This window comes from Triplophysa dalaica, chromosome 9, assembly GCF_015846415.1.
Source record: "Triplophysa dalaica isolate WHDGS20190420 chromosome 9, ASM1584641v1, whole genome shotgun sequence".
In the NCBI taxonomy this organism is placed as follows: domain Eukaryota; kingdom Metazoa; phylum Chordata; class Actinopteri; order Cypriniformes; family Nemacheilidae; genus Triplophysa; species Triplophysa dalaica.
Genome location: NC_079550.1, coordinates 13,464,928 through 13,489,749, shown reverse-complemented (window position 1 = coordinate 13,489,749; position 24,822 = coordinate 13,464,928). Strand labels below are relative to the sequence as shown.

Here is a 24,822-nt window from a genome sequence, read left to right as displayed (position 1 = left end):
CTTTCCAAGTCAAATATGAATGAAAAGATCTACATCTCACATCAAAAAGGCATCTGAAAACAGCGAATAGGAACGCATGTATTCACAGGCATGGGTCTGCAAACGGGTGCGTAAAAAGTCTTGATGTTTTCTCCCTCCCTCTGGTACACGCTGACATCACGCTCCATTGTTAAACCATCTGCACTGACATGCACCCTGTGTCACAGCCAATCATTAATGTAATTACTGGGGTTTTGCATCATTACTGTTATTCACGGCTCTGAAGTAGGAGGGAACAGCTTTTAGTGGAAGAAGGAAACAATGGCAACCGTAACCCAGACAACCTCAGGGACTTCACTGCTTTTAAATCTGCTGTCAATGATTATGTTGCCGCATTGTACAGCTTGAGGAAGATGTTGAACTTTTGAAACAGGTCACTGTATTTGTTTTGCGCTGCACATATTACATTTTCTGTATTTTTTAATAATTTTATAAATTTATAAAAACTATATTTTTGTGTATATTTGCCTCACCTTCCTTAAAGGAGCCATTCTTTCGCGGATTTGAGGCTTTGATTATGTTTTTTGGGTGTTTAACAATGGATGTTCATGTTTCTAATTTCAAAAAACGCTTTATGTTTCACATATGACACCGGTCAGACCGGTTATATTAATTAACACTAATAACAAAAGCATTAGTTTTGCCTTTTTTAATAAAACAATCAGATTGATCAGGAGACACTTGCAAGCTGGACTTCAAAGGACGTTTCATAGAGGTGTTTTAGAGGAAGGTTAAGGCGCACGCACAGACATACACACACACACACACACACACAATATCAGTGTGTTACACAGAACAGCTTTCCCAGCCGATGTTTAAGTCATGGAAGTTGTTGTTCGACCTTTGGTTGTCTTAGAATATGTCTAGCGGAATTCTTATTACCAACTGTAGCAATGTGATGAAAATGAAAGTAGTTTAGTGCGCCCCTCAGTCAAATGTTTACAATCTCTGATAACCGAACAGTACTCCAGCGGAAACTGGATTGTTTCATGAAATATTGCAGCGTCTATAGTAAATACCTTATCAATGTGGGTAATTTTCATTTTTAAATTCATGAAAATGCATTTCCGAGCTGAAATGAATTTCCATCTCAAATGACGAAAATTAGAGGGCTTTGGCCTTCGACTGGCAGTCTGCTGACAGCTTCATTTCAAAGTCAATCATTTTGGCCGATAACAATAACCGATAATTCTTTAACATTGGAAGCCCGATTACCGATATATGGCTGATATACAGCATCTTTGTAAATATACAATTCCCTAAGACTGAAACAAAAGGGAAAAGGTGGACAACAGCTTTTATTAGAAAACATTGCAGAAAACAAGGTAACCACTAGTTCTCTTTTTTCCCCTGAAAATCATGTACCATGCCTACTTTGCAGTAGTTAACAATTCTTTAACCTTCAAACTTTTCTGGTACATTTTTTTATGATAAACAAATTATAGATTCTTGCTCCAGAGCAACCCAGAAATGTTTTCTTTATAGCCACACGTGAAACAGGTCTCAAAACAGAAAGCATTCAGACAACATGAAAGTGACCTATTTGTCAGGTATGTGACCCATACCCAGGGCCGGCGCCAAGGGGGGGCACTCGCAGGCCATTCCCCCCACAGGGTTGTCGTGCCCCCCACACGACACAGTTTTAAATTCATGTAATACATATTGAAAATAATTAAGAAAAAGCTTTAACGTTTAAAGAATCATTAACAAAGTGGAAATGAAAATGGTAGCCTATGTGTTTACTTTGTAAAAAAGATGAATGTAGTCCCGTTGTTGTGATGATGCGTCATTACGCAACATATTAATGTATCTATATGTGTGGAGTGAAGCCGTTAGCAATTAGCAAAGTTACAGACGCTTCACAAACAGAAGGCTTAGTTGGTTCATCTTTGGAAAAGGAAAAATTTACAACCGAATGGAAGGACACAGTTTTAAGGATGTTTAATGTTCGCACCCGGCGCCTTCAGCTTTTTTAAAAGGTACGGGTGTTTCATATACTTTAACCAAGTCTTGGTGCAAACCAATGATAGAGCAAACTAATGATAGATACCTGTTGTTTCCATAACAACATGCGAGGAACGTGATTGGTCCAGAAGGCTCAAGCTCGAAAAAATAAAATGGAGGCCGAAACGCCCTTCGGAGGATAGTTTTGTATAAATGTAAGTTTAATGTTCAATTTCAGCAACTTCTCTAGCTAGTAAATAAGTATTGTTTGTTTAAATATGTGATTAGTTATTGCAAGACGTACTCTGTTTCTAATTCAAATATACTTCTGTTACGCTGTCTATCTGTTTCTGTGGGCTCTCTTCTCTCAGACCTCTAACCCTTAGGCCACAACTGCCCCGATTTGCCACAATCTATAATTTCCACAATTATAAATACTTTATCAACATACTGTAACTATCACATTTATTTTGCTAATAACAGTAAGTGAATGATCACGACAGAAAGAGACTGTACTGTACTGTACTGTTTTTTAACTGTGAGCAGCGTGCAGCTGAAAAACTTTAACCAGAGGAAATTATTTAGGATTATCGATTATAATATATCGGTCTAAATTTTATTATCGCCGATAACAATAAAAATGATCATTTATTGGCCGATGCCGATATTGCCCAAATTTTATTGTGCATCCTTAGTTTGTTCACATTGAAACTCAGCCAACATTGTGGAACTGAAGTGTGTGAGTGAACGTAACAGTGCTGCTTTCACTTCTGTTCCTTTATTCTTGTCCAATGTGAATGTACACCGCTGCCTTTAGCCGATAAGAAGCGGAATATGGAAAATGTAAGACACACTTCATTTCAATACTTAAAGTCCCTCGCATTTAATAATTGCAAATCATTGTCTGTAAGAGCGCACTGATCTGTTCTCTGTCATCCAGGCACTTCTCTAATTGGCTGCGAGGATTCTGCCTATGTTGTTTCTCATTTCTGTCTAATAAAGCACACAGCGTGACGTACTTCTCGTGAACGTTTTGTTACATTCAGATCATTCTTATGAGATCACTCTTCAAGCGTGAAAGCTCTTCAGATTTGATTGTAGAGGAGGCGTTTGCTGTGATCATTGGTTTTCATGCTTAAGCTCATTTAACATTGATGAAGAACACAGTACTGCCTGACTCTGGAGGACGAACAGCAGGTCCGTGCAGAGACCCTTTAAAGGGGCAGGTGCTCAAAGTGTAAAAGGGGCACATGGAACAAGGCTTTAAATATGGCTGTGCTCAAAACATCAATACAGCAATACTGTATGTGGCGATACATTGATTGCTGATTCGTGTATCGATACGGATGTGCCATGATACTGTTTTGAAAAAGAAACTGAACAGAAAAGACCACTCTAATGTTTAAACATTTTTTTATATTTTATTTGCACCTATTAACAAGTCTGGGATTAGACACTACGTGAATAAAGTTGTGCGAACCTTGAAGTGATAGTTCACCCAAAAAAATTAATTTTGTCATCATTTACTCACCCTCAGATTATTCCAAACCTGTATAAATGTTTTTGTTCAGTTGAACACAACAAAATATATTTGGAAGAATGTCAGTAACCAAACAGGTTACATAATAATCTAATCCCCCATTTACTGCCATGGTATGGAAAATAAATATAATGGGAGCCAATGGGGGATGAGATCTGTCTAGTTACTGACATTCTTCCAAATATCTTAGCTGATGTTGAGGGGGCTGCTGAGGATGTTGCTGTCTTTGCTGTTGTAGAAAAAATGGTTTTGTCATATTAAAAATATAATTCTGTTCTAACCCTATTCTGCATTTTTTTAAATGATAATGATAATAAAAACAGTGCTGATAAGCAAAATTCGGAGGATGAGAAAATCAGAATTAGGCAATGTTCAGGCTTGACTCCATTTTCGAAGCTGCTAGCGTCTGTTTTACATTAAACTCCTATGTTATAAAATGTGTTTTCCAAAAAAGTGCTTAGCGCTTTTTTAAACTCCAGTGCCGGCATCTTTTTCTGAAGCTCAGGGCGTCTTTTGAGGTTGAAAATAAGTTCAACCTTTCTGAAAAAACACCCTACAACAAGCTCCTTTATCACAGCAAACCAATGATAGAGACCTATCGTTTCAACAACAACAGGCAAGGAATGTGATTGGTCGAGAAGGCTCTAGCTCGAAAAAATAAAATGGCTGCCGAAACGCCTGTTGGAGGATAGTTTTGTATAAATGTAAGTTTAATGTTCACTTTCAGCAACTTCTGATTGCATTTCTAGCGAGAAATAGGTATGGTAGTTTTTATATATGTGATTAGTTATTGCAAGACGTTCTCTGTTTCTAATTCAAATAAACTTCTGTTACGCTGTCTATCTGTTTCTCTAGGCTGCCTTAGTGCCTCCGAAGTCATGACAGTATGTAGGCTATCCTGTAAATGCGCTAATCTATTGAAGGTGTTTTAATATTAGGAGTCCTCCCGTTGAGGTCGTCAGGTGAAAGGTCATCACGTGAGTAATTTATTAAGGGTTAATTTATTATTCATTCATTTGACTAATAGTTAGATTGAGCAGGCCTTCACAAAATGGCCTTTAATTACAAAAAATGTTTTGCCTTGACAAAAGGGCACTTTCGGCATTAAGGGCCAAAGAGGTGGGTGCTCAAGGACCCTCCGCTCCCCCACCCCCCCTCTGCGTGTGCCTATATTGTACAGATATTGAGAGCTTTGGTCGTTGAACTGTAAGGACGGATGCGGTCAGCGTTTCATTTAAAATTAAACGCTTCTAAAATAGGCACTTTTCAGATATTAACTAACCTGAGACATGCCAACCTCATTATCTGCTACTGTCAGGGACAGAGAGAAGGACATGTTCTGCCAACGGGTATAATTAAAATGGCTTCTTATATTTTTCCTCTTCTTCTTCACATGGCTGAATCTTCTGCTTAGCAAAGTCAACCATTGTGTATTTTTGTTTGTATGTTATTGTATTGTGACCAAACGAGCAAACAGGACTATGGAGATATGTTTGAAACCAAAAAAGCTGCTGGCTGGTCAGTGACAATGAGAAAAAAATCATGGGACTTTGTTTGACACAGTACGCCTGTTTTATTTCTTATTGCCTGTGCACTTGACACATGTATCTATAAATAAAACATGTGTAGGCCTATGCCACCAGGTTTGAATAGGAATATCTTAATCTTATGAATTTGCCCTCAGTGGCAGATGTAGGTGAATGCTTACACACCCTCATACATTTCTCAGTTCTTGCTGGGCTCCTGAAATTTGATGGATAAGAGAAATGTTTGGCTTCATGCTCCAGAGAGGTGTGGCTGAATTCTGAATGTTTTAAAAGTGTCCTCCTGTCTGGAACATCACAGCAGGTGTTTCAGGGAGGATGGGGAAGGCTTATAAATAAATAGAGAGAAGGTCTGGAGCCACCGCTGCAGCAACATCCTGTAGTTGATTTAGAACTTGTCAAAACACCTTCTGCCACACCTTCATACACAAGATCTCTCTTTGTCGCTATAAACTTTCCGCCACCATCAGCTTGAATGTTACACAACACATGTGATGTGAAACAGCTGTTAAAGTAAAGATTGTGTTTATAATTACAAATATATGGTAGGTGGTATGAAAGTATATAGAGTGGTGACACTATGAAATGTCAGATACATCAGAGACTACTTTGGAAAACGCTGGTGTAACGCTGGTGCAGCGCTTGTTCAGAAGAACCTGATGTTTCAGTTTTTTAACACTACACAAACCAACAGAATATTTATATATTACAGTTATAAAATGTTTCAAGATATTTAAAATATCTTTAAGATTTAACTATATAATATGTAAGATTAAAAAATAAATAAATAAAACCAGAAGTGCTGCTTGACAAGTATCTTAACTTATGACCAGCAATAAATGAGATGCTGTGCGTAAAAGAACCCTCATACATATACACAAATACAGCAGACCCACAAATAATATAGTGAAATATAAGTTCTAGGAATAATTTGCACAGTTTTATTACTGTACAGTGGTGTGTTTTGTCGAATTGGGAGAAGAAACCAGTCAAAAGCAGTTGAGTACCAGTTCTGTGATTCTGATTTTACAGCACATCACATTGTTAATTATTATCAACAGATTTTTTTATACGGGCGAAACTGGCATTGCCATGCTTTCATATTCATAGTCATCCAAATACAGAGCCCCATGGAAACTTTGGTATAATTATAACCCTGGCTGTGGGTTAACTAACAGCTGCCAAAAAGTGTCCGGGCAAGACCGTTATCATCACAATCATCATCAAGTGGATGGGGTGTTACTCAATGGAACTCATAGTCATTTATACTCTAATTCTATTGATCAGCCTCCAAGAATGGCTGGCAAGCATAGTGGAGTGACTGAATAAATGGTAGCAGCACAGTCTATCCTGCCTCTAAAAAGCTATTTGCATGCAATTACTGCACTTAGGACAGATTGACAACTGTACAGTGGAGATATACTTCCAACAAGTCAACAAGAAATCAAAATGTACCCTGTTTCTTTACTTAACATGTTCCTTGGTCTTTTTATGGATGTTTATCAAAAGAAAAACATTTATTTGTAATCTTTTATCCAAATGGACCCATCAAACAACTTTCCTTTAAAGCTGACATCACCAGTCCTTCATTAGAGGTATTTACACTAAACTCACACAAGGTCACAGAGTCTGTGTGGTTTATTACTAGCAGCGGTTCCTACTCGATGATATCAATAATGATATATACTGTACTGTATATGCACACACTCATGCACACACACACACTTTTGGGAAGATGAAGAAAGAACAATGAAGCAAAATGAAAATCCATCATAAATCTCCTATAGACACGAGCACGAGGGCAGTTTGGTCTTTTATTATTGGCTGTCTGACGGCAGCGGAGCACAAAAATTAATGTAGCAGAAATGAGACTGCTTCAGGCAGAGGTGAGGCTGGAATAAAGGTGAAATACAGCAGACGCTTAAACCGGTCTGACACCTCAACCGCCGAACGCTCTGACGCCGCTAAATGTCAAAGCTCTTTTACAGAAACTCCGCCTGTCAAAGACACTGATGCATCCAGACGTTTATCACTGAGAAGGGCGATATTTGTCCCGAGTCTTAGACCTGCAAATTGGAACACGGGACACATGAGACGAGTTCCTAATCAGGTGGGACAGGTGACATACGACGAGGTGAAGATGAGGTGATAAAGAAGGTTCTATAATGGGGAAGAAAAGAATTACTGCCGTTAGGGAAGGGTGAAATCTCCGTGCCCCCTGAAACGTCTCTTATTCGACTAACGCAGAACCAGCATGGCACCATCTTTCTCTGTCGACCCACTGACTCTTAAAATGTTAAAGCAATTTCCAGAGAAGTCGAGGACGAGCGCTTGGCTCTTAACTGTGGAGGCTTTTCACAGGAAAATCTTTTCTTTGGAAATTTCTTATTTCATGAATGGCTCTTTTTTCATCTATCAGTCTGGACGGCCTCGCCCCATTGTTCTCCCTTAAAGCCGTGCTTTGAAATGACCTGGCGTGACTCCTCTTGCGGGTCATTTTTTTCCGGATGACTCTTAGGCGTAACTATGATGAGAGGGCAGTATTCATTAGCCTGTCAAATTCTCAAAAGAGGCGGCTCATTATGTGGAAATTAATTAGCTATTCTCTTGAAGACAGCGTGTCCATCCATAATCAGATCTGGCTCGTCCGCCGTGCCTGTCTTAATGAAAACGTTTTCACTTTCTCCACGCCAGACAAGGTGAACCCTGCGATCAAAGGGAATGGAATATCAAAGCTCCCAGATCTTTCAGGAGTGGAACCTTCTACAACAGGGAATGAAAAAATATCTGATATCACACCGAGAAAGGTTTGAGGGTAAAAAAATTCAATAATTATAGAATTTTGCTTCACAGCTTTTGACGGTATTCCAACTCGCCTGCAAAATGGTTAAGTTCACCCTGGGATCTGTAATAGCTAACTTTACTTTTCTCCAGCGTAATATAAACTGCCAGAGCGGAACTAAAAATAATCCTTTGGGAACTTAAGATAATTTGGCATTCAGGGTCTAAGCACAGGGTCAGTGTCAACATGAGACAGAAAAGTGTGGAAGAGTCAAGGCAGAGAAGATCTAGATACATAAAAATGCCACATTACCATCTATCATACAAAGCATATCAGCAAACAACTTTGTTTATAGGGCATCAATGAAGACCTTGCTGTAGAATAATGTCAAAGTACAAGTTAGCGCATATCTTATCATAAAATGCCTTGATTTAGACTTAACGGCCATGCTGCAAAATAAACTTGTACTATTGAGAAAGCAAGAACATCTGATCTGTCAGTGCCAGGTTATTTTTGTTTTTTTTGTCTAAAATTAAAACTTTGAACATGTTCCTGTTGTTGAAATCAAATCAAATTGAAAAATGTAAATGTTAACTCAAAAATAAACAAAAAAAAGTTTAAAGCACTTAAACTATAATAATAAACAAAAATAAAATAAATAAAAAATAATTAATAATAAATTTACACAAGTTTATGCCAAAATTAATACAATTGTAGTTTAACTAATATTAAACTACAAATCTACAAATAAAAGTTAATTTAAAATTATAAATATTGTTTTGAATTTCCTGACTTCTTTGTTCCCCAAACTTCGCATATTATTACCCGTTACCACCAGATATGGACTGTAGAGGTCAATTTTTATTACAATTAGTTACTCTGTAAATTTTGTTTAGTTATGCAGTACATTGAGGGCTGTAATCTAAAGCGTTACCAAATATTACACAGCGGTTTTTATATATTCATCCAAAACCTGTGTTAAGCAGGCTGGTTTATCTATCGAGTACAATAACAGTCAGAAGATATAGCACATCCCCAAAATGTTAGAGGCGGGGTGTTTGATTTCTCTTAGCCATCGTTGATGTTCAAATCACCAAAACAAACACCCCTTCCCCATCTTTGGTTTCGTCAGCGCTCGGCTCGACTAATGTCTGGCCTGTGTACTGTGCACCTCACTACTGATTGGCTACAAGGTTGTTTTGCTACTCTGCCCGACTTTGTCTAAACAAGCGTAATTCGGAAATCGGACAACCCGCCTTTAAGAGCAGTTCAGAGAAAAGTACAAACAGAGTAAAATAAGAAATTCTTTCACTGAGGATGTGTGTCAGTGGGTAAGAGTGTACATCTCGGCAGGTGATCCTTTGCCCCGCCGGTTAATCTCCTCTGGGAGGGGCAAGCAGCAGGGTAAAGGATATCATAGCGGCTTCCTCCGCCGTCACTGCGCACAGCCAGCCACCCGTCACGCACGACTAGACTCAGCCCAGATCAGCTGAGTTTATCTGCGCTCAGCTACACAACTGAGGCTTTACTGAAGCAAGACTTCAATCCTTAGCTCATAATTCGCCCTCTAAACCATTCTCTCAGTCACTTTTAACACTGCACATACTGTACTGTACACACACGCAGGTAAATTAGGGTAAACTGAGAAATTCCTGCTCTTTCAAATTCAGCGGTTAATTTTGATTCAACCATTAAGCACAAACTAAAAAGACCATGTCCACACATGAAACAATGCAACCGAGAGGTTTTTTACGCAAAGCTGTGTGAGATCAAAGTGTGTGACATCATCTCGGCTTGTGACATTTGAGTGGTGGGGTGAGATCGGTGCGGTGAAGGGGGTTATTACCTGTTGAAAGGCCAGTCTGAACCCACAGCCTCTATTTCTGACTTCACTCCATCAGTCCTGTCTTGTTTGTGTTTAACCTTTATCCAGACTTGAAAGTGGGCGGCAAGGGTGGCCACAGCATCCTTTTATTGTGATCTGAATTATTGAGAGGACTAAATCTTTAATGTGTGTGCCTGTGATGGAGGTACCCATTTGGAGAATCTATCATCTGTCAAATTGCACGGACTACTGCCAGTGTTGATATAGCACCGGTGCCTTGTGTTAGAACCATCCGGCAGGTGGGCAATACAACAGCCTTGCTACAGATACTGTACGTAAAAAGAAATCCGAGGTGGATGTGCCATGCAAACACACTATCGTTTATACGTTTACATTTACGCATTTGGCAGACACTTTTTTCCAAAGCAACTCACAGTGTATTATCCTATACATTTAAACATAGGTATGTGCAATCCCCTAGGATCGAACCCACAACCTTATGTTGTTGACGCAATGCTCTTACCACTGCGCTACAGGAAAGCATAGCACATATGTTACTTTCCATCCTTACCGGGCACATTTATCAAAACTAAGCTCTGAGAATCAGGCATTCAGAAATCAAAAGGTTGGCGAATCAGAACAGAGGACATCAGATACAGAACATATGTAATATCTAGCCAAGGTAATTACAGCTTACTAAAAGTAAAACTATTAAAACATTTCTGTGTATTTAAAAAAGAATAAAACATCCGTGTAAAAATGTGTTTTACACTTTTACCTAGAAAATAAACACATTTAAACAAACAAAATGTTACCTCGGCTATAAACTAAAATAAATGTGAAGCAGTAGAGTAAATAAAAACTACATTAAAAGTAAACTGAAATAAAAATAAATTATACAATTTAAATAGCAAAATAAAAAATATACTAATAATTACAGATCCGATAATAAACTTTTCCACCAATATGATAGCCGATTATTCAGAGTGAAATCTGCTGATACCAATTATGAAGATTAAATTAATATTTCACTTTCTGAATGTTATCCATTAATAGAATGACTATTTCTTAACATTTTCTATATACAGAGCACAAATTCATTGCATTTCCCTGTCCTCATTTGATCGACAGAATACCGGCCCTGATCATCGGCTGTCAGTGTTATCAGTGTAACAGTTTTCCCGCACAATTGGGCTTTTTAAAAATGCAGCTGTGGGAAATATGATGGAGCCGGTTGCACGTTTTTGAGCTAGTTTCTAAATGTGTTTTCATACACAGTGTGAATACCTGGCAACTCAAGGACCAGTTCTTTCAAAAGTGTGGGGAATGAGACAGGTAGCCTACGGGAGGGACGCGTTGTTATAAACTCCATTTTCTACCGCTTTATCCGAACTACCTCGGGTCACGGGGAGCCTGCGCCTTCTCAGGAGTCATCGGGCATCAAGGCAGGATACACCCTGGATGGAGTGCCAACCCATCGCAAACTATAAACATAAATATATTTAAAAAAAAGGGATTGTTGACGTGACATGGCGTTTTCACTGTCACACAAGATAAAAATGAATATGATTATTATTGTCATTAAGCATCTTTATCTTACATGGAAATGTTGTAATAACACTGCTTTGTTGTTAGATGTTTTAAAATTTTGAGCCAAATCTCAAAATGGTCCTATGGTGTGACTGCCTCAAGCATGGTTGAAAAATGTTAATAAATACACCAGGCATAATTGTATTGCTTATTTTAGTACATGGCAATCTTTTTTTTCAAACCATCCATCCATCCATCCATTTTCTACCGCTTATCCGAACTACCTCGGGTCACGGGGAGCCTGCGCCTATCTCAGGAGTCATCGGGCATCAAGGCAGGATACACCCTGGATGGAGTGCCAACCCATCGCAGGGCTTTTTTCAAACCATATATTTCTAAAAGCGTTTTGAACACATTTTGTCACTGAAAACCATGTCCTCTGGAGTGACACCAGATCCTGAATTTAAATCAGGCAAATCCACAAACAAAATTAATTTGCTAAAAATATCCCATTCAAGATCATGTTACTGAAGCCTCTGTGATGCACATGACATGTTTACATGATAAGTTTATCAAAAAACTGTTTTTTTAATACTACAAAAAGTGTTAAGTTGAAACGTCTTTCGGTGAGACAGATATTATTCACACAATAGGACAAGGTCTTTTTTAAGAAGTATTTTTTGCTTTTTTGAGCATTTGAGGTTCTCAAGTTTAATAGTTACATTAATTCATTTTTTTCTGATGTTTTTGCAGAATATGTAATGTTGTATGTGTCATGAAAAAAAATACAATTTGATTCTTCTTTGGTTTTGAAATTAAATGGAAGAGAGAGAATATGGATCTATAGAGAGAAAAATATCAATGATTCACACAGAAGGGAGGGGATCCTGAGAGAATGGCAGCCGTATCTTTTATAAAATGAATACACATCTTAATGAATATAGGTTGAATAACAATAACCTGTGCTGTGCAGTGCAGTAGGGAGACACTTAAAAAGTTTCAGTAACATACTGTTTGACCAACATACTGTTTCAATGTCCTTGTGACATTATGATAATAATCATCACTCATTTTAAAATTGAATAATTTTCAGCAGATTTGAAAGGATAAGAGCAAAGTTCATCTGATATTTATTAGATTTATTATACTAGTCATTTCATACTAAATAAATAACACTTATGATGAGTCTTATGATGAAAATAGATCTCTCTCATGATGTTTGTATATTTTAATTATATTTAAATAATTTATATTTTATAATACATAAAGTCTTGCCACGTCAGACCATAGGACATTTTACTAAAAATGCTCAAACTAATTTAGTGATACATTATATATGTGTATTTTTCCTCAGAAATGGTGTTATATATATGATTAAAGACAATAAAGTGAACCATCATTAAATTTAACTTCTTACATATTAAAATTCTCTCTATGGCTTGTTCTCTCTCAAGTCTGTTGCAATATGAAGAAATACTATCGACATTGTGAAAAATAGCAATTTTATTGTGGTCACATGACTGTATGAAACGATATTAGATCTTACCAATTTGTCAAGGTCCATGTGGTGCAATTATTTTATTTTATTAAAAGGATTTCTAGGTCTTTTGACCAAAGCCACAGTTATGATTACAGGAGAAAGAAAAAAGGATGCTTTTGCATTTGTCATTTTAAATATTGCATTAAATATTGTACCGCAGGCTTTATACCGAGGTATTTCCATACAGCGAGATTTCGATATTGTTACATCCCTAGCAGTTACGGTTCACCAGAATCCTTGTTCTCTGCTTTTCATCCCCCCCTTCCTGAATGTAAACCCAGCAGCAAAATTAGCTGCTCTTGCGTGTGCACATCTACCCGTTCCAACAGCTGGAGCACATGAAATTGAACCGGAAACAGGGAAAGCAGGACATACCGAGAAAAATAATTGGAAGTTTTGTTAAGAAACAGAAAGCCATTATAAAAGATGTGCTGTCTAGCCCTGGCGGATGAACGGATCATGGATCTAAAAGGGGAATGTGAATATGAACCATTAAAAGGCCGAATGCCATCAAATACCCCCACACACAACCATAAAGATACAGAAACACAGGCATGAGTGGGTAAACAACTTTCTTCTTCGGCAGGCATAAAGGATCAGCTATAATGCTAATACTTTACTGCAAACCTGTCACAGTTCATTAGCCCCCAGAAACAAAAATAATTCATCTGTATACAATCATTTGTCACCGTGTCGCCCGGCGCAATGATGGATAAATAATGTCGCTGTACGGGCGGGACGCATCTGCGCTCAGTAACCTTTCCTGTAATGCCAATCTCCTTTTGATGACTCTGTTAAAAGACTATTAGCAGAGAATTATCCAAGTCATTTTCTGTTGTAATTATGTGGCCTATTGACAGCAGCTGTCATTTTCAGGCTAACACGAGCATATTATGTTGACATGAGATAACAAGGAGTGTTTCCCCTTCAGTGCGCAGAGAGGCTATCCTAATGGAAAGCAATGATTGAGAGCTCCCTACTCCCCGGCTCCTAATCGTTTGTGCCAATCTAATCAGTAAGTGTACACTCATAAACAGGTTTGTCTGAAGCTCTGGAGATGTGCCAGCCTGAGATGCTGGCATAGACGCAATTAGAAAGAAGTAGATTCGGCAGATGTTTAGAGGTTGATGTGTAGGACGGCTCACCTTGGTAACGCAGCAGTAAGAAGCTGGATTGAGGCTGCTGGCTTCGGAATTGGATGGAGATTTGGTTGCTCCAGCTGCGTACCACCAGACCTTTCAGCAAGATGGACTCATTAGCCAGCACGGAAGGCTCCCGACCACCCAGGTCTTCGAATCGGACCACGTCTCCTTCAAGCAGGCTCACGTTCATCACCTTGATGATGCAAGAGATGAAGAGGAGAGAAGGAGAATAGGACCACATTAAAGGAGAGCTAAAACACAGATGTGTGTTACAGATACATGTATGCAATACTATTTCTAATAATAACAGACTCTAAACAGTTCAGCATTTAGTAAAATGCTTCATATTATATTAAGTAAGACAAAAGAACAAAACGAGTAGTGGAACAGCAAAAACCTTAAAAAAATGTATAATGCAGAGGCCCCATACAGAACAGTGCAAAATGTGCAATATACAGCAGAACTAGCTTCGATATAAACCTATCTCCAGTACATTCTAAGATCCATCTGCATTTATTTATTTCTAACATATTACTGTGACATTAATCCGACACTGGACTTTGGCATGGAAAAATATGATAAAGACATACAATAATATGTCTTAAATTGATTAGAATCTCACAAATATATGTCCAAAATATATTCAATAAATATTACAAAGAAATCATAGAAATGATTCTCTTACATTCACTGTTCTGATAATATAATGTTCCATTTCAATATAAATACATATGCCACTTTTGTATGTGTATTTTAATAAATAAATAAATAGACATTATAGAAATTATTATAGACAAAAAATGAATGAATAATATAATTCCTGATTCATGCCTAAAGGGAATAAACAAAAATTCGTAGACGTAAATGGATGGCAATTCAAATTCAAATACATCTTTCTAGTTATGCCATACTTATGCCATACTGTGTATTCGCACCAGCAAATACACAGAAATTCTGTAACATCACTGAAAAGTCTCAGTACAGAAAACCAGGCTAAAGTCTCAAAATGAGAGTATGAGACTTTAGTCTGGTTTTCACTAGAGTATGGCATAACTAGAAAGAGGTATTTGAAGTTTTATTTCAAACATTCATTTCAACATGATTTTAACCTTCAACATGACAATATTTAAGATGATTACATTATTCACAGAATGTTCTTTACATTATGACTTTATGTAGAAAAAAATTATTTGGCTGGGTCTTCACACAGGCAGGGCCACATATTGTATTGAGTGTGTCTGTGTTCTACAATGATAAGTCCATTTGCTATTTAAAAAGCATGTCAAGTGATTTTATGGAAGAGTCATAAGACAAGGAAGTCACATGTAAAACTTTGGACAATACCCCCCCACACAAAAACCATTCGAACAGACTGACATGTTTTTGAATATGCTGAGATGGTATCGAGGTGACATATTCTGCCACACCGACTGCACTCATAATGCTTTTGGCCTGTCTTTCTGCCAACCTGCATGGTAATTGCACCACGGACAATCTCCCGTCTGTCGAAAGCCAGCGTGCATATCCTCACCTGTCACTAATAGAAACCCACAGCTACCCATTACATCTCCTTCGGCCCATTTTCCCCTTTAGTCAACACATGCATGAGCCAATACCCCATACAGCAGCGTGGGAGAAAGACGTGACATGGACCAAATAAAATAGTGGGAGTCTGAAGAATAATTACAGCCGAGCTGAATGAAAAAGTCAAATGTGTTCAACTTGTGCGTCGTGCTGAAAAAGTGCCACCGTGGCTGATCTGGGATCAACTGGAATGTGCCCCGTGCTCTTCTCGGGTAATGGAAGTGTCTTTAATCAGATGAAGGCAAATGAATATGACCCTAGCCAGAAACGGGTCAATGAGACCCACCTTGTCATGTTCCCGTCGCCCTCAATCTAGACGCACAGAATTCCATATAGACAGAAAGTCTGACCATCAAAACACGACAGAATTTCTTAAAAGCACAACAATTCAAATCAGGTTTGCTAGAAAATCATGCTTAGATCGAACCCAAGGTCCCTGAGTGCTGTGAAAGCAACAGGTGACAACCTGAGGATGCACGCTTCAGGAATAAATTCACGCTTAATAAAGCCAGAGCCGCGATGTGCTGAAGCAGTCTATAAAACAAAAGTGCATTACAAAGTAATCACATTACACTAAAAGCCCTCGGATAATAAAATGTTTCCAGAATATTGCTCGCCATAATCCAATTTGAGTTGGCACCGGGCCCGTGTGTCTACCCCACGCATGTAATCCCTCGCATAAACACGACTGTCAGTCAAACGCAGAGGTTGGCATGTAAACGTGCAACCGTGAAGTCATTCTGGGTCAGTGTTGATTCACACATTTGTTTCTTTAAACACAGAGCACAACAGACAGGTTTAGAATAAAGGGAAATTACATCAATTATCTCTGCACTTCAGGCCAGCCCGGAGGACCCATATGCCTTAAAGGGGGCCTTAAAGGGACATTACACATAAAGAGAAATGTGAAATATAGATATGAACATTTTACACTCGCATCTTGCAGATTTTTGTCTACTTTTATTCGACTAGTAAGTAGAAAATCATGGATTATTGGTTTTACGTAACTATAAAGCCTATTTTACTATTAAAAGCCGCAGCACAATGAATTCAGGAGGTGAACTCAGTTGTCATGCCTGTAAATTCCTTATGAGTATACAGAACAAGATTAAAGGTCCAATGTGTCTTTTTTTGGAGGATCTATTAACTGAAATGTAATATATTATCCATTACTATGTATGTTTTCAGAGGTGTATAAAGACCTTACCTAATGTAGCGTTATGTTTTTCTATTTATTACCTTAGCATGAGCTATTTCTATCTACATACCCTGCGGGTCTCCTTACATGGAATTCACGAAGTTGTTTCCACATTAGCCCTAAAGGGACAAACTGCTCTACAGGGCACAATACGTTATCTCCTTCAGTGCTTCACAGTGCAACCTAGTCCCTAGATGCTTCTAAATGTCATACACTGGACCTTTAAGCTTTTAAACGATGTGTTATTTCCAGATATTAGCAGTGTAGGCTATATGCAGGCCGTTTTCACACTTTACTTCTTTTTTGAAGCTGCTAGCGTCTGTTTTACATTATAGTCCTATGGAGTGCACTGTGTTTTCAAAAAGTCCTGAATGCCGGCGTATTTTTCTGCAGCCTAGAGCGTCTTTTGAGGTTGAATAAAGCTAAACTTTCTGGAGAAAAAAAACGCCCTACGTCAAGCACCTTTTTCACAGCTAACCAATCACAGAGACCTGTTGTTTTCATAACAACATGTGAGAAACGTGATTGGTCGAAAAGGCTTACGCTCGAAAAAATAAAATAGCGGCTGAAACGCCCGTTGTAGCATAGTTTTGTTTAATTTTCACTTTCAATAACATTTGATTGCATTTCTAGCGATTGTAGTTTTTAAATATGAGATGATTGCAAAGGCGCTCTCTGTTTAAAATTAGAATAGATTTCTGTTATGCTAACTAAGAAGCCTGTCTCTCTTACCTGCATTCGTGCACAAATGCTGACTCTGAAAATTGCCAGCCGCTATTGTCAACTTTTTCTTGTCAGAAAAGAAGTTAAGTGTGAACACGGCCTAAGACAGTCTCACACGTACAGTGACTGTATCAGCACTCTGAGGGCAGGATAATTAAAATAGAGATACATGCTGAGTCACATTAACAGAGAATTAACAAAAAACCCTTCAGCTACGAGTTAAAAAAAGACTCCAGCTCTGGACTCTTCTTCCTGCACTGTACATAATCAGATGTCCTGTTACAGCGATCAAAAAATAGAAAAGTTGAAATGACGCATCAGACCAAGTTGCTTTATTTGTGTGGGTCACCCTTGAGATCTGAGTAAGAGAGAGAGGTGGACCAAAAAAGTCTCTCTAATGCACACTCTCACTCACATAAACCTAGCACACCCCACGAATGTTAACAGACTGACACATATTGAGACTACTTTACAAGCATTTCAATGTGAAATTAAATCCATCTAGGATCAGTGTACTGAAGTGCGTAAACAAATCGATGAGTGCATTCAGCATCAAGGCATCTGAGAACCGCACCAGCAAATACACAGAAATTCTGTAACATCACTGAAAAGTCTCAGTACAGAATTTATGACATTCAGAGGGTGAGCACATCACTGCTTATGTGGGTCACATATGCCTGCAAGCTCTCCCAACAAGGACAGATGTCAATCATGATATGATATAAATTGGTCACCACTCATTCATCAAATTGCAAATAATACCATGTAAACAATATACAATATATTTACAGAATATCTTTAACAGCTACATTACAATTTTTTGTCTTATCTGGGGCTGTGAGTCACTTGCAAACACTACCCTGCATTTCCAACATTTCTATTGATTCCTATTTTTATTGAGAATATAACATCTATGGGTAGTTGACGAATAAATCATACATGTGTCCTATGGTGTGACATAGCAAAACTTAGAAAACCTATCGTTAATATAACATTGTTTTATATTTTTCATATTTATGATATAAAATAGCAAAAGGGATTTATCTTTTAGGGTGTCAACTGCCCATACATATGTAAGCGGAACGCTCGGCACCGCTCTAGGCAGGCCTCAAACCGGGTCAGTACGGCATGGGAGTCGGGCGCTCTAGCGTCTGTCGCTAGAGTGTCTTTGAGGCTGGGGAGTGAGGTTTACATACTGGACAGCACTTCACTAGCTTGCCTCCGTTACACATATATACACTGACCAGAATTATAAACGCAACACTTTTGTTTTTGCCCCCATTTTTCATGAGCTGAACACAAAGATCTAAGGCTTTTTCTATGTACACAAAAAGGCCTTTTTCTCTCAAATATTGTTCACAAATCTGTCTAAATCTGTGTTAGTGAGCACTTCTCCTTTGCCGAGATAATCCATCCACCTCACAGGTGTGGCATATCAAAATGCTGATTACATAGCATGATTATTGCACAGGTGTTATTGCTGGCCACCATAAAAGGCCACTCTAAAATGTGCAGTTTTACTGTATCGGGGGGGTCTGGGGGGTCTGAAAATCGGTCAGTATCTGGTGTGACCACCATTTGCCTAACATAGTGCAACACATCTCCTTCACATAAAGTTGATCAGGTTGTTACTTGTGGCCTGTGGAATGTTGGTCCAGTCATCTTCAATGGCTGTGCGAAGTTGCTGGATATTGGCAGGAACTGTCGTAAACACCGATCCAGAGCATCCCAAACATGTTCAATGGTTGACATGTCCAGTGAGTATGCTTGCCATTCAAGAATCAGAAAGAGCTTTATTGCCAAGTATGTTTGCAAATACAAGGAATTTGTTTTGGTGACACGAGCATCTAGTACACAGAAACAGCAACAACAGTACACAGAGACCATAACACAATAGAATACAGTACACATATGATTTAAATAAGGGCCTATGGGTATAACAAATTAAGAAATAGAATACAATAAACATAAGATAAAGATATAGAGAGTAAAGCTATGTGTTTGTAAATATGTACAAGTAAAAAATAAGAATAGACTATTGTAGTACAAAGGTATGTGCTATATACAGCAAAATGAATGAAATATAATTTACAGAATAAATTGTATAAAATAGATAGTGTATTATCTAGAGGATATTATTAATATTGCACTTAATTATTATTGCACAGAGTTATAAATTGTACAGTGGGTAAAAAATTTGGCTCCTTTATTGCCGACCAGACAGCAGCATTGTGAAGAGATGATGGCTTGAGCCCTTTACCTCTCTCTGGATGTGTACAGTTCCTGGAGGGTGGGCAGGGGAGCACCAATGATCTTCTCAGCAGTCCGAACTGTCCTCTGTAGTCTTCTGATGTCTGAGCCTGGTCTGAGCCAAACCAGACAGTTATGGATGTGCAGAGGACAGACTCTATGCCATCTGGGTAAAACTGTTTTAATAGAGATTGTTGTAGGTTGAACTTCTTCAGCTGATGTAACAAGTACAACCTCTGCTGGGCATTTTTATCAATGGAGCCAATGTGATTGTATTACTTCAGGTTCTGAGGGGTGGTGGTGTACAGGAACCTGAATGACTTCACTGCTGCCCCAGTGCTGTTCATGATGGTGTGAGGGGGGAGTGCAGGGCGGTTTCTCTTGAGGTCCACAATCGTCTCCACTGTTTTAAGCATGTTCAGATCCAAGTTGTTATGACTGCACCAGACAGCAAGCTGGTCAACCTCCTGTGAAGACCAGCTCTGTTTCGTTGGTCCATCTTTTAAGAGTCCTTCCCATAGGTTTGGCAGCTTTTAGTTTCTGCGTGTATGCTGGGTTAAGGTGAACCAGGCAGTGATCAGACAGTCCTAAGTTGCTCTAGGGACTGAGCGATATGCGTTCTTCATTGTGGTGTAGCAATGGTCCAAAATATTTTTGTCTCTGGTAGGGCATGTGATGGGTTGTCTGTATATTGGCAGCTCGAGTGTAAGTTTTGGCTGATTAAAGTCGCCAAGAGTAATAATAACAGAACTGGGATGTTTTTAGCTTCCAGGAATTTTGCACAGATCCTTGCAACATGTGGGTGTGCATTATCATGCTGCAACATGAGGTGATGGTCGTGGATGAATGGCACAAAAATGGGTCTCAGGATCTCATCACGGTATCTCTGTGCATTCAAAATGCCATCAATAAAATGCACCCGTGTTCGTTGTCCATAACATACGCCTACCATAACCTGCCACCATGGGCCACTCGATCCACAACGTTGACATCAGCAAACCACTCACCCACACGACGCCATACACGCTGTCTGCCATCTGCCCTGTGCGGTGAAAACCGGGATTCATCCGTGAAGAGAACTCTTCTCCAAAGTGCCAGACGCCATTGAATGTGAGCATTTGCCAACAAGTCGGTTACGACGACAAACCGCAGTCAGGTCGAGACCCCGATGAGGACACAAGTATGCAGATAAATTCCCTGGAGACGGTTTCTGACAGTTTATGCAGAATTCTTTGGTTATGCAAAACGATTGTTGCAGCAGCTGTCCGGTTGGCTGGTCTCAAACGATCTTGGTGGTGAAGATGCTGGATGTGGAGGTCCTGGGCTGGTGTGGTCACACGTGGTCTTTGGTTGCGAGGCCGGTTGGATGTACTGCCAAATTCTTTGAAACGCCTTTGGAGACGGCTTATGGTAGAGAAATGAGCATTCAATTCACGGGCAACAGCTCTAGTGGACATTCCAGCAGTCAGCATGCCAATTGCATGCTCCCTCAAAACTTGCGACATCTGTGGCACTGTGTGATAAAATGCACATTTTAGAGTGGCCTATTATTGTGGCCAGCCTAAGGCACACCTATGCATAATCATGCTAATCAGCATCTTGATATGCCACGCCTGTGAGGTGAATAGATCATCTCAGCAAAGGAGAAGTGCTCACTAACGCAGATTTGTGGACAATATTTGAGAGAAATAGGCCTTTTGAGTACATACAAGTCTTGGATGTAAATGTTTGTATGTTTGTATGCTTATTTTTGTAAAAAAAGAAAATTATTTGATTTTGAAAATAAACTTTTTATTTCTAACTATTTTGATACATTAGTAGCAATAATGTTAGTTATTTTTGTCTCTGGCCAACTAGTATTAACATATTGATATTCATTTGGGGTTTAGGCATGTAAGGGAAATAAGTTGAAAGTACCAGTTGTTTTTGAGTTTTTAATAATTATTCCCTATTAAAAACCCTTTTGTGTATAAAAAGCACGTTTAAAATGACTGTGGAGTTTTCTATTTGACCGATTTTGCTTGCATATTTAGTTCACTTGTGTGAATTCTCAAGGAGCTTCTCCCCAATGCAAACCTAAGCCGGAATGTAAAAGCCGAATATTCCCTCCCTCCCTTCTCTGCATAAGAATAGAACACCCCCAAAAGCCCTCTGTGTTGGGACTCTTTCTCTCTCTCTCATTGCCTGCCGCTTTCTGTTCATCCAATCCCATGGCTCCAATTCTCTAGGATAAGAGGAAGGAAGAAAATCTCCCCTAATTAGCAGGGTCCATTCCTCAGGAGGCGTGAGAGCGAGCGGAGGGAGAGAGAGAGGACAGAGTATTCCGACTTCTAATTAAAGCCTGCAATTAAGAGTAAACAGGAAATGATGTAGCACTCTTACACTCTGCTTAGCTGTATAGATCTGGGGCATAGGTGTGGATAGAGGAATAGAGTCACCCTGCTCGCAGTGAGAGATCAGGGCGTGACTACTATATTTAGGGGCGCCTCAAGTGTAGAAGAGATGTAGAGACCCATCTGTGCCATCTGGAGGGGCCATACCTAGGCAATCCATCTGACAGCCGTGTGAAAATCCGCAGATGGACCCCAGCTCTGACGGCCCTTATCTCTCACACCTCTCCCCCTCACATATTACCGAGGAAAATACGAGCCTCATACAGCGCATATACCAATGTGCCAGAAATCAGACAATGTCCTTCACCCATCAAATGACCTTCCTTAATAAAGCACCGTCCATACAGACCCAGACACAGTCATGAGATTAACACTCGCTGACGGACAGAATCTTTTGTCAGGCCATACAAAGATGACACTCATTATTTTTCATTCTGTTCACGCACCTCAATAATCCACGATGAGCAGGCACTGTGAATACTGATGTTATTCAGAAGATTCTCTCAGACCCGGCCAACCACGAGTGGACAGGCATAGCGGAAGAGAACCTTTGTGGATAACAGCTAAAAACGAGAGTACTGAATGAGAAATGCTCTCATTATGCAACAGAAAGAGAAGTCACAAATGAGCGGTCAAATGAGCAAATATGCGGTCAGGCCCTTCAGGGGAAGAAGGGACGAAAATGGGAATCGAAACGTTGTTTAAGAGTTATGAATGTTCTTGCTACTGTTATATAAAAACTATGGAATAGTCAAATGACAATAAATTACTTTTTTGTTTCTCATGATTTGCAAAGAGTGAAAAGTTACTACATAGTTTAATAAGGGGGCAAATGAGATCTATTTTAAACATCGACCGTTTCCCCAAAGGAGGAATGACGGAGTTATGACATTGAGAGAAAATAGGCAAGTCTCCTTCTTTTTATGTTTTTACCGGCCCCCGGTCCTTGATTCTGATTGGCTGAGCAGAGTTGTAAGGCGTTATAAAATACCTCGATTTATTATGGCTGACTGCATTACATAGCCCTAAAATAAAACTTAATTTATTTTATTTTGTGAAAGCTTGCTACACATATGGAATAACCATTTAATAAAAGCAATAACCCCTCGAAGCAGTGGGTTACAGTGCATTTTATAACAGCTAAGGCTGTTTTAGGCACTCTGCTTCGCTTTGCATCGTGCCACAAAGCCCTTACCTGTTATAAAATGCATTGTAACCTGCTACTTCTTGGGGCTTATTGCTTTAATAGATTCTGTATATTATATGTACATTTTAGGAAATCACCCATTATAAACTCATCCTAAAAAAGGAAAGCTTTGAAACTTCTGAGCAAGTTTTATATATATATTAGAAAATTCCTACAACCTTTATAATCTCATGTGATGCGATTCAACCGCAAATGACAAATACTGCCCAACAAAATATGCCACCCCCTAATGTGACTCTCAGATTAATGTGACATATGAACCCAAACTATATAGGCCATAATAGCCCTCCACTGTAATGTCCATCCAGCCCTGAAAATATGCATCTCCATATGTGTGTAATATGTGCAACATACTTACGGCACAGACTTTATCAGCTTCCAATTACCCTGCTGTTGTTCTCACACGGGAGGAACAAAGTGTCATGGGGGGAGCAGCGCTGGCCTCCCCACTGACTGTACATTCACACACTCTCTGTGTCGGCGCTTATCTCGTTTTAACATTCACCTCAGCCAGTTTCTTTTTCATTATCACTACAATCCCCCTGCACGCCGACCAGAAATTGGTTTTATGGGATGCGGCTGAATAACGATGGGGAAATTGCAGAGGATGGCAAATCTTGACAACATGAAAACAAGGGCAGGGTTGGAAAAAGGGATTACCCATAGAGCATAAATAAGGGTAAGGGAGGGGTGAGCAGTCTATAATGAAAGTTGAATAATGATTTTCTTTGGAAACAGAAACAGATGAAGTTAATTTGGGTACAGTATCGAGCTCAGCTTTGAAGATATTTTCATATTAGTGGGGGAAGGAGTTTCCGATCTTGGCATTGAAGGAGTCTCCAGAGATATTAGTCAGCAGGAAAAATACTTCATGCAGCAATTTTTCTTTCATTGGAAAATATTGTTTGACTTTAAAGTTTCCCTGAAGATTAATCATCCTCTTATCGTTTGGCTCCAGGTGTTTCATTTAGTCAAAACAACTGCAGTGTTTCGGGTTGAAATGAATAAAACAAGTACAGAATTTCATCATCGGTATCTTTTTCTTTCTGTCTGTGCACAGTCCATCATTTCACCATAAAAGAAAAGAAAAAAGTACATAATCTCAACATTAAAAAAACGAATAGCTTTAAACCAGAACAATTGTGACAGACATTTTCAATAATCGTTGCCCAATATTAGTTAAAGATTCTTTTTGATACCATTTGGAAACCATTAGATACATACTAGATTGAACAAACAACATTTGACTGCATCGGCCTACGTTTTGTAATACAAACCACATCTGCTTTGTTTGTGCAATCTACATGACAAATGATCAAAGCATTCCAAACAGACGAGTAAAAGCTGACATTTCACTGAAATATTGATTCTATTTCTTCATTAGATTTGTCTGCCTGAGCAAAAAAGGGAACATTTATAATCGCGACATGGGCAGTACGGCTAGGAACACATGTCATCTGTTCTTCTAAAATCCTATGAGAAATGTCTCACATGCTCTCTAAAAAACAAATCTGTAATTTGATTTGATTAAAGTAACCGGGTAATTTCTTACTGTTAGGTGTGAAGATAATAGATCATGTA

General features: G+C 38.9%; 1 protein-coding gene across 1 annotated transcript in view; it reads right to left on the bottom strand.

Annotated features, from left to right (window-relative positions):
* Positions 1–24,822, bottom strand: part of sez6b (seizure related 6 homolog b) — a 147,707-nt gene that overhangs the window by 34,528 nt on the left and 88,357 nt on the right. Inside the window, 1 exon segment of the mRNA XM_056757439.1 lies at positions 13,890–14,079. Coding sequence (XP_056613417.1) covers positions 13,890–14,079 — 190 coding nt within the window.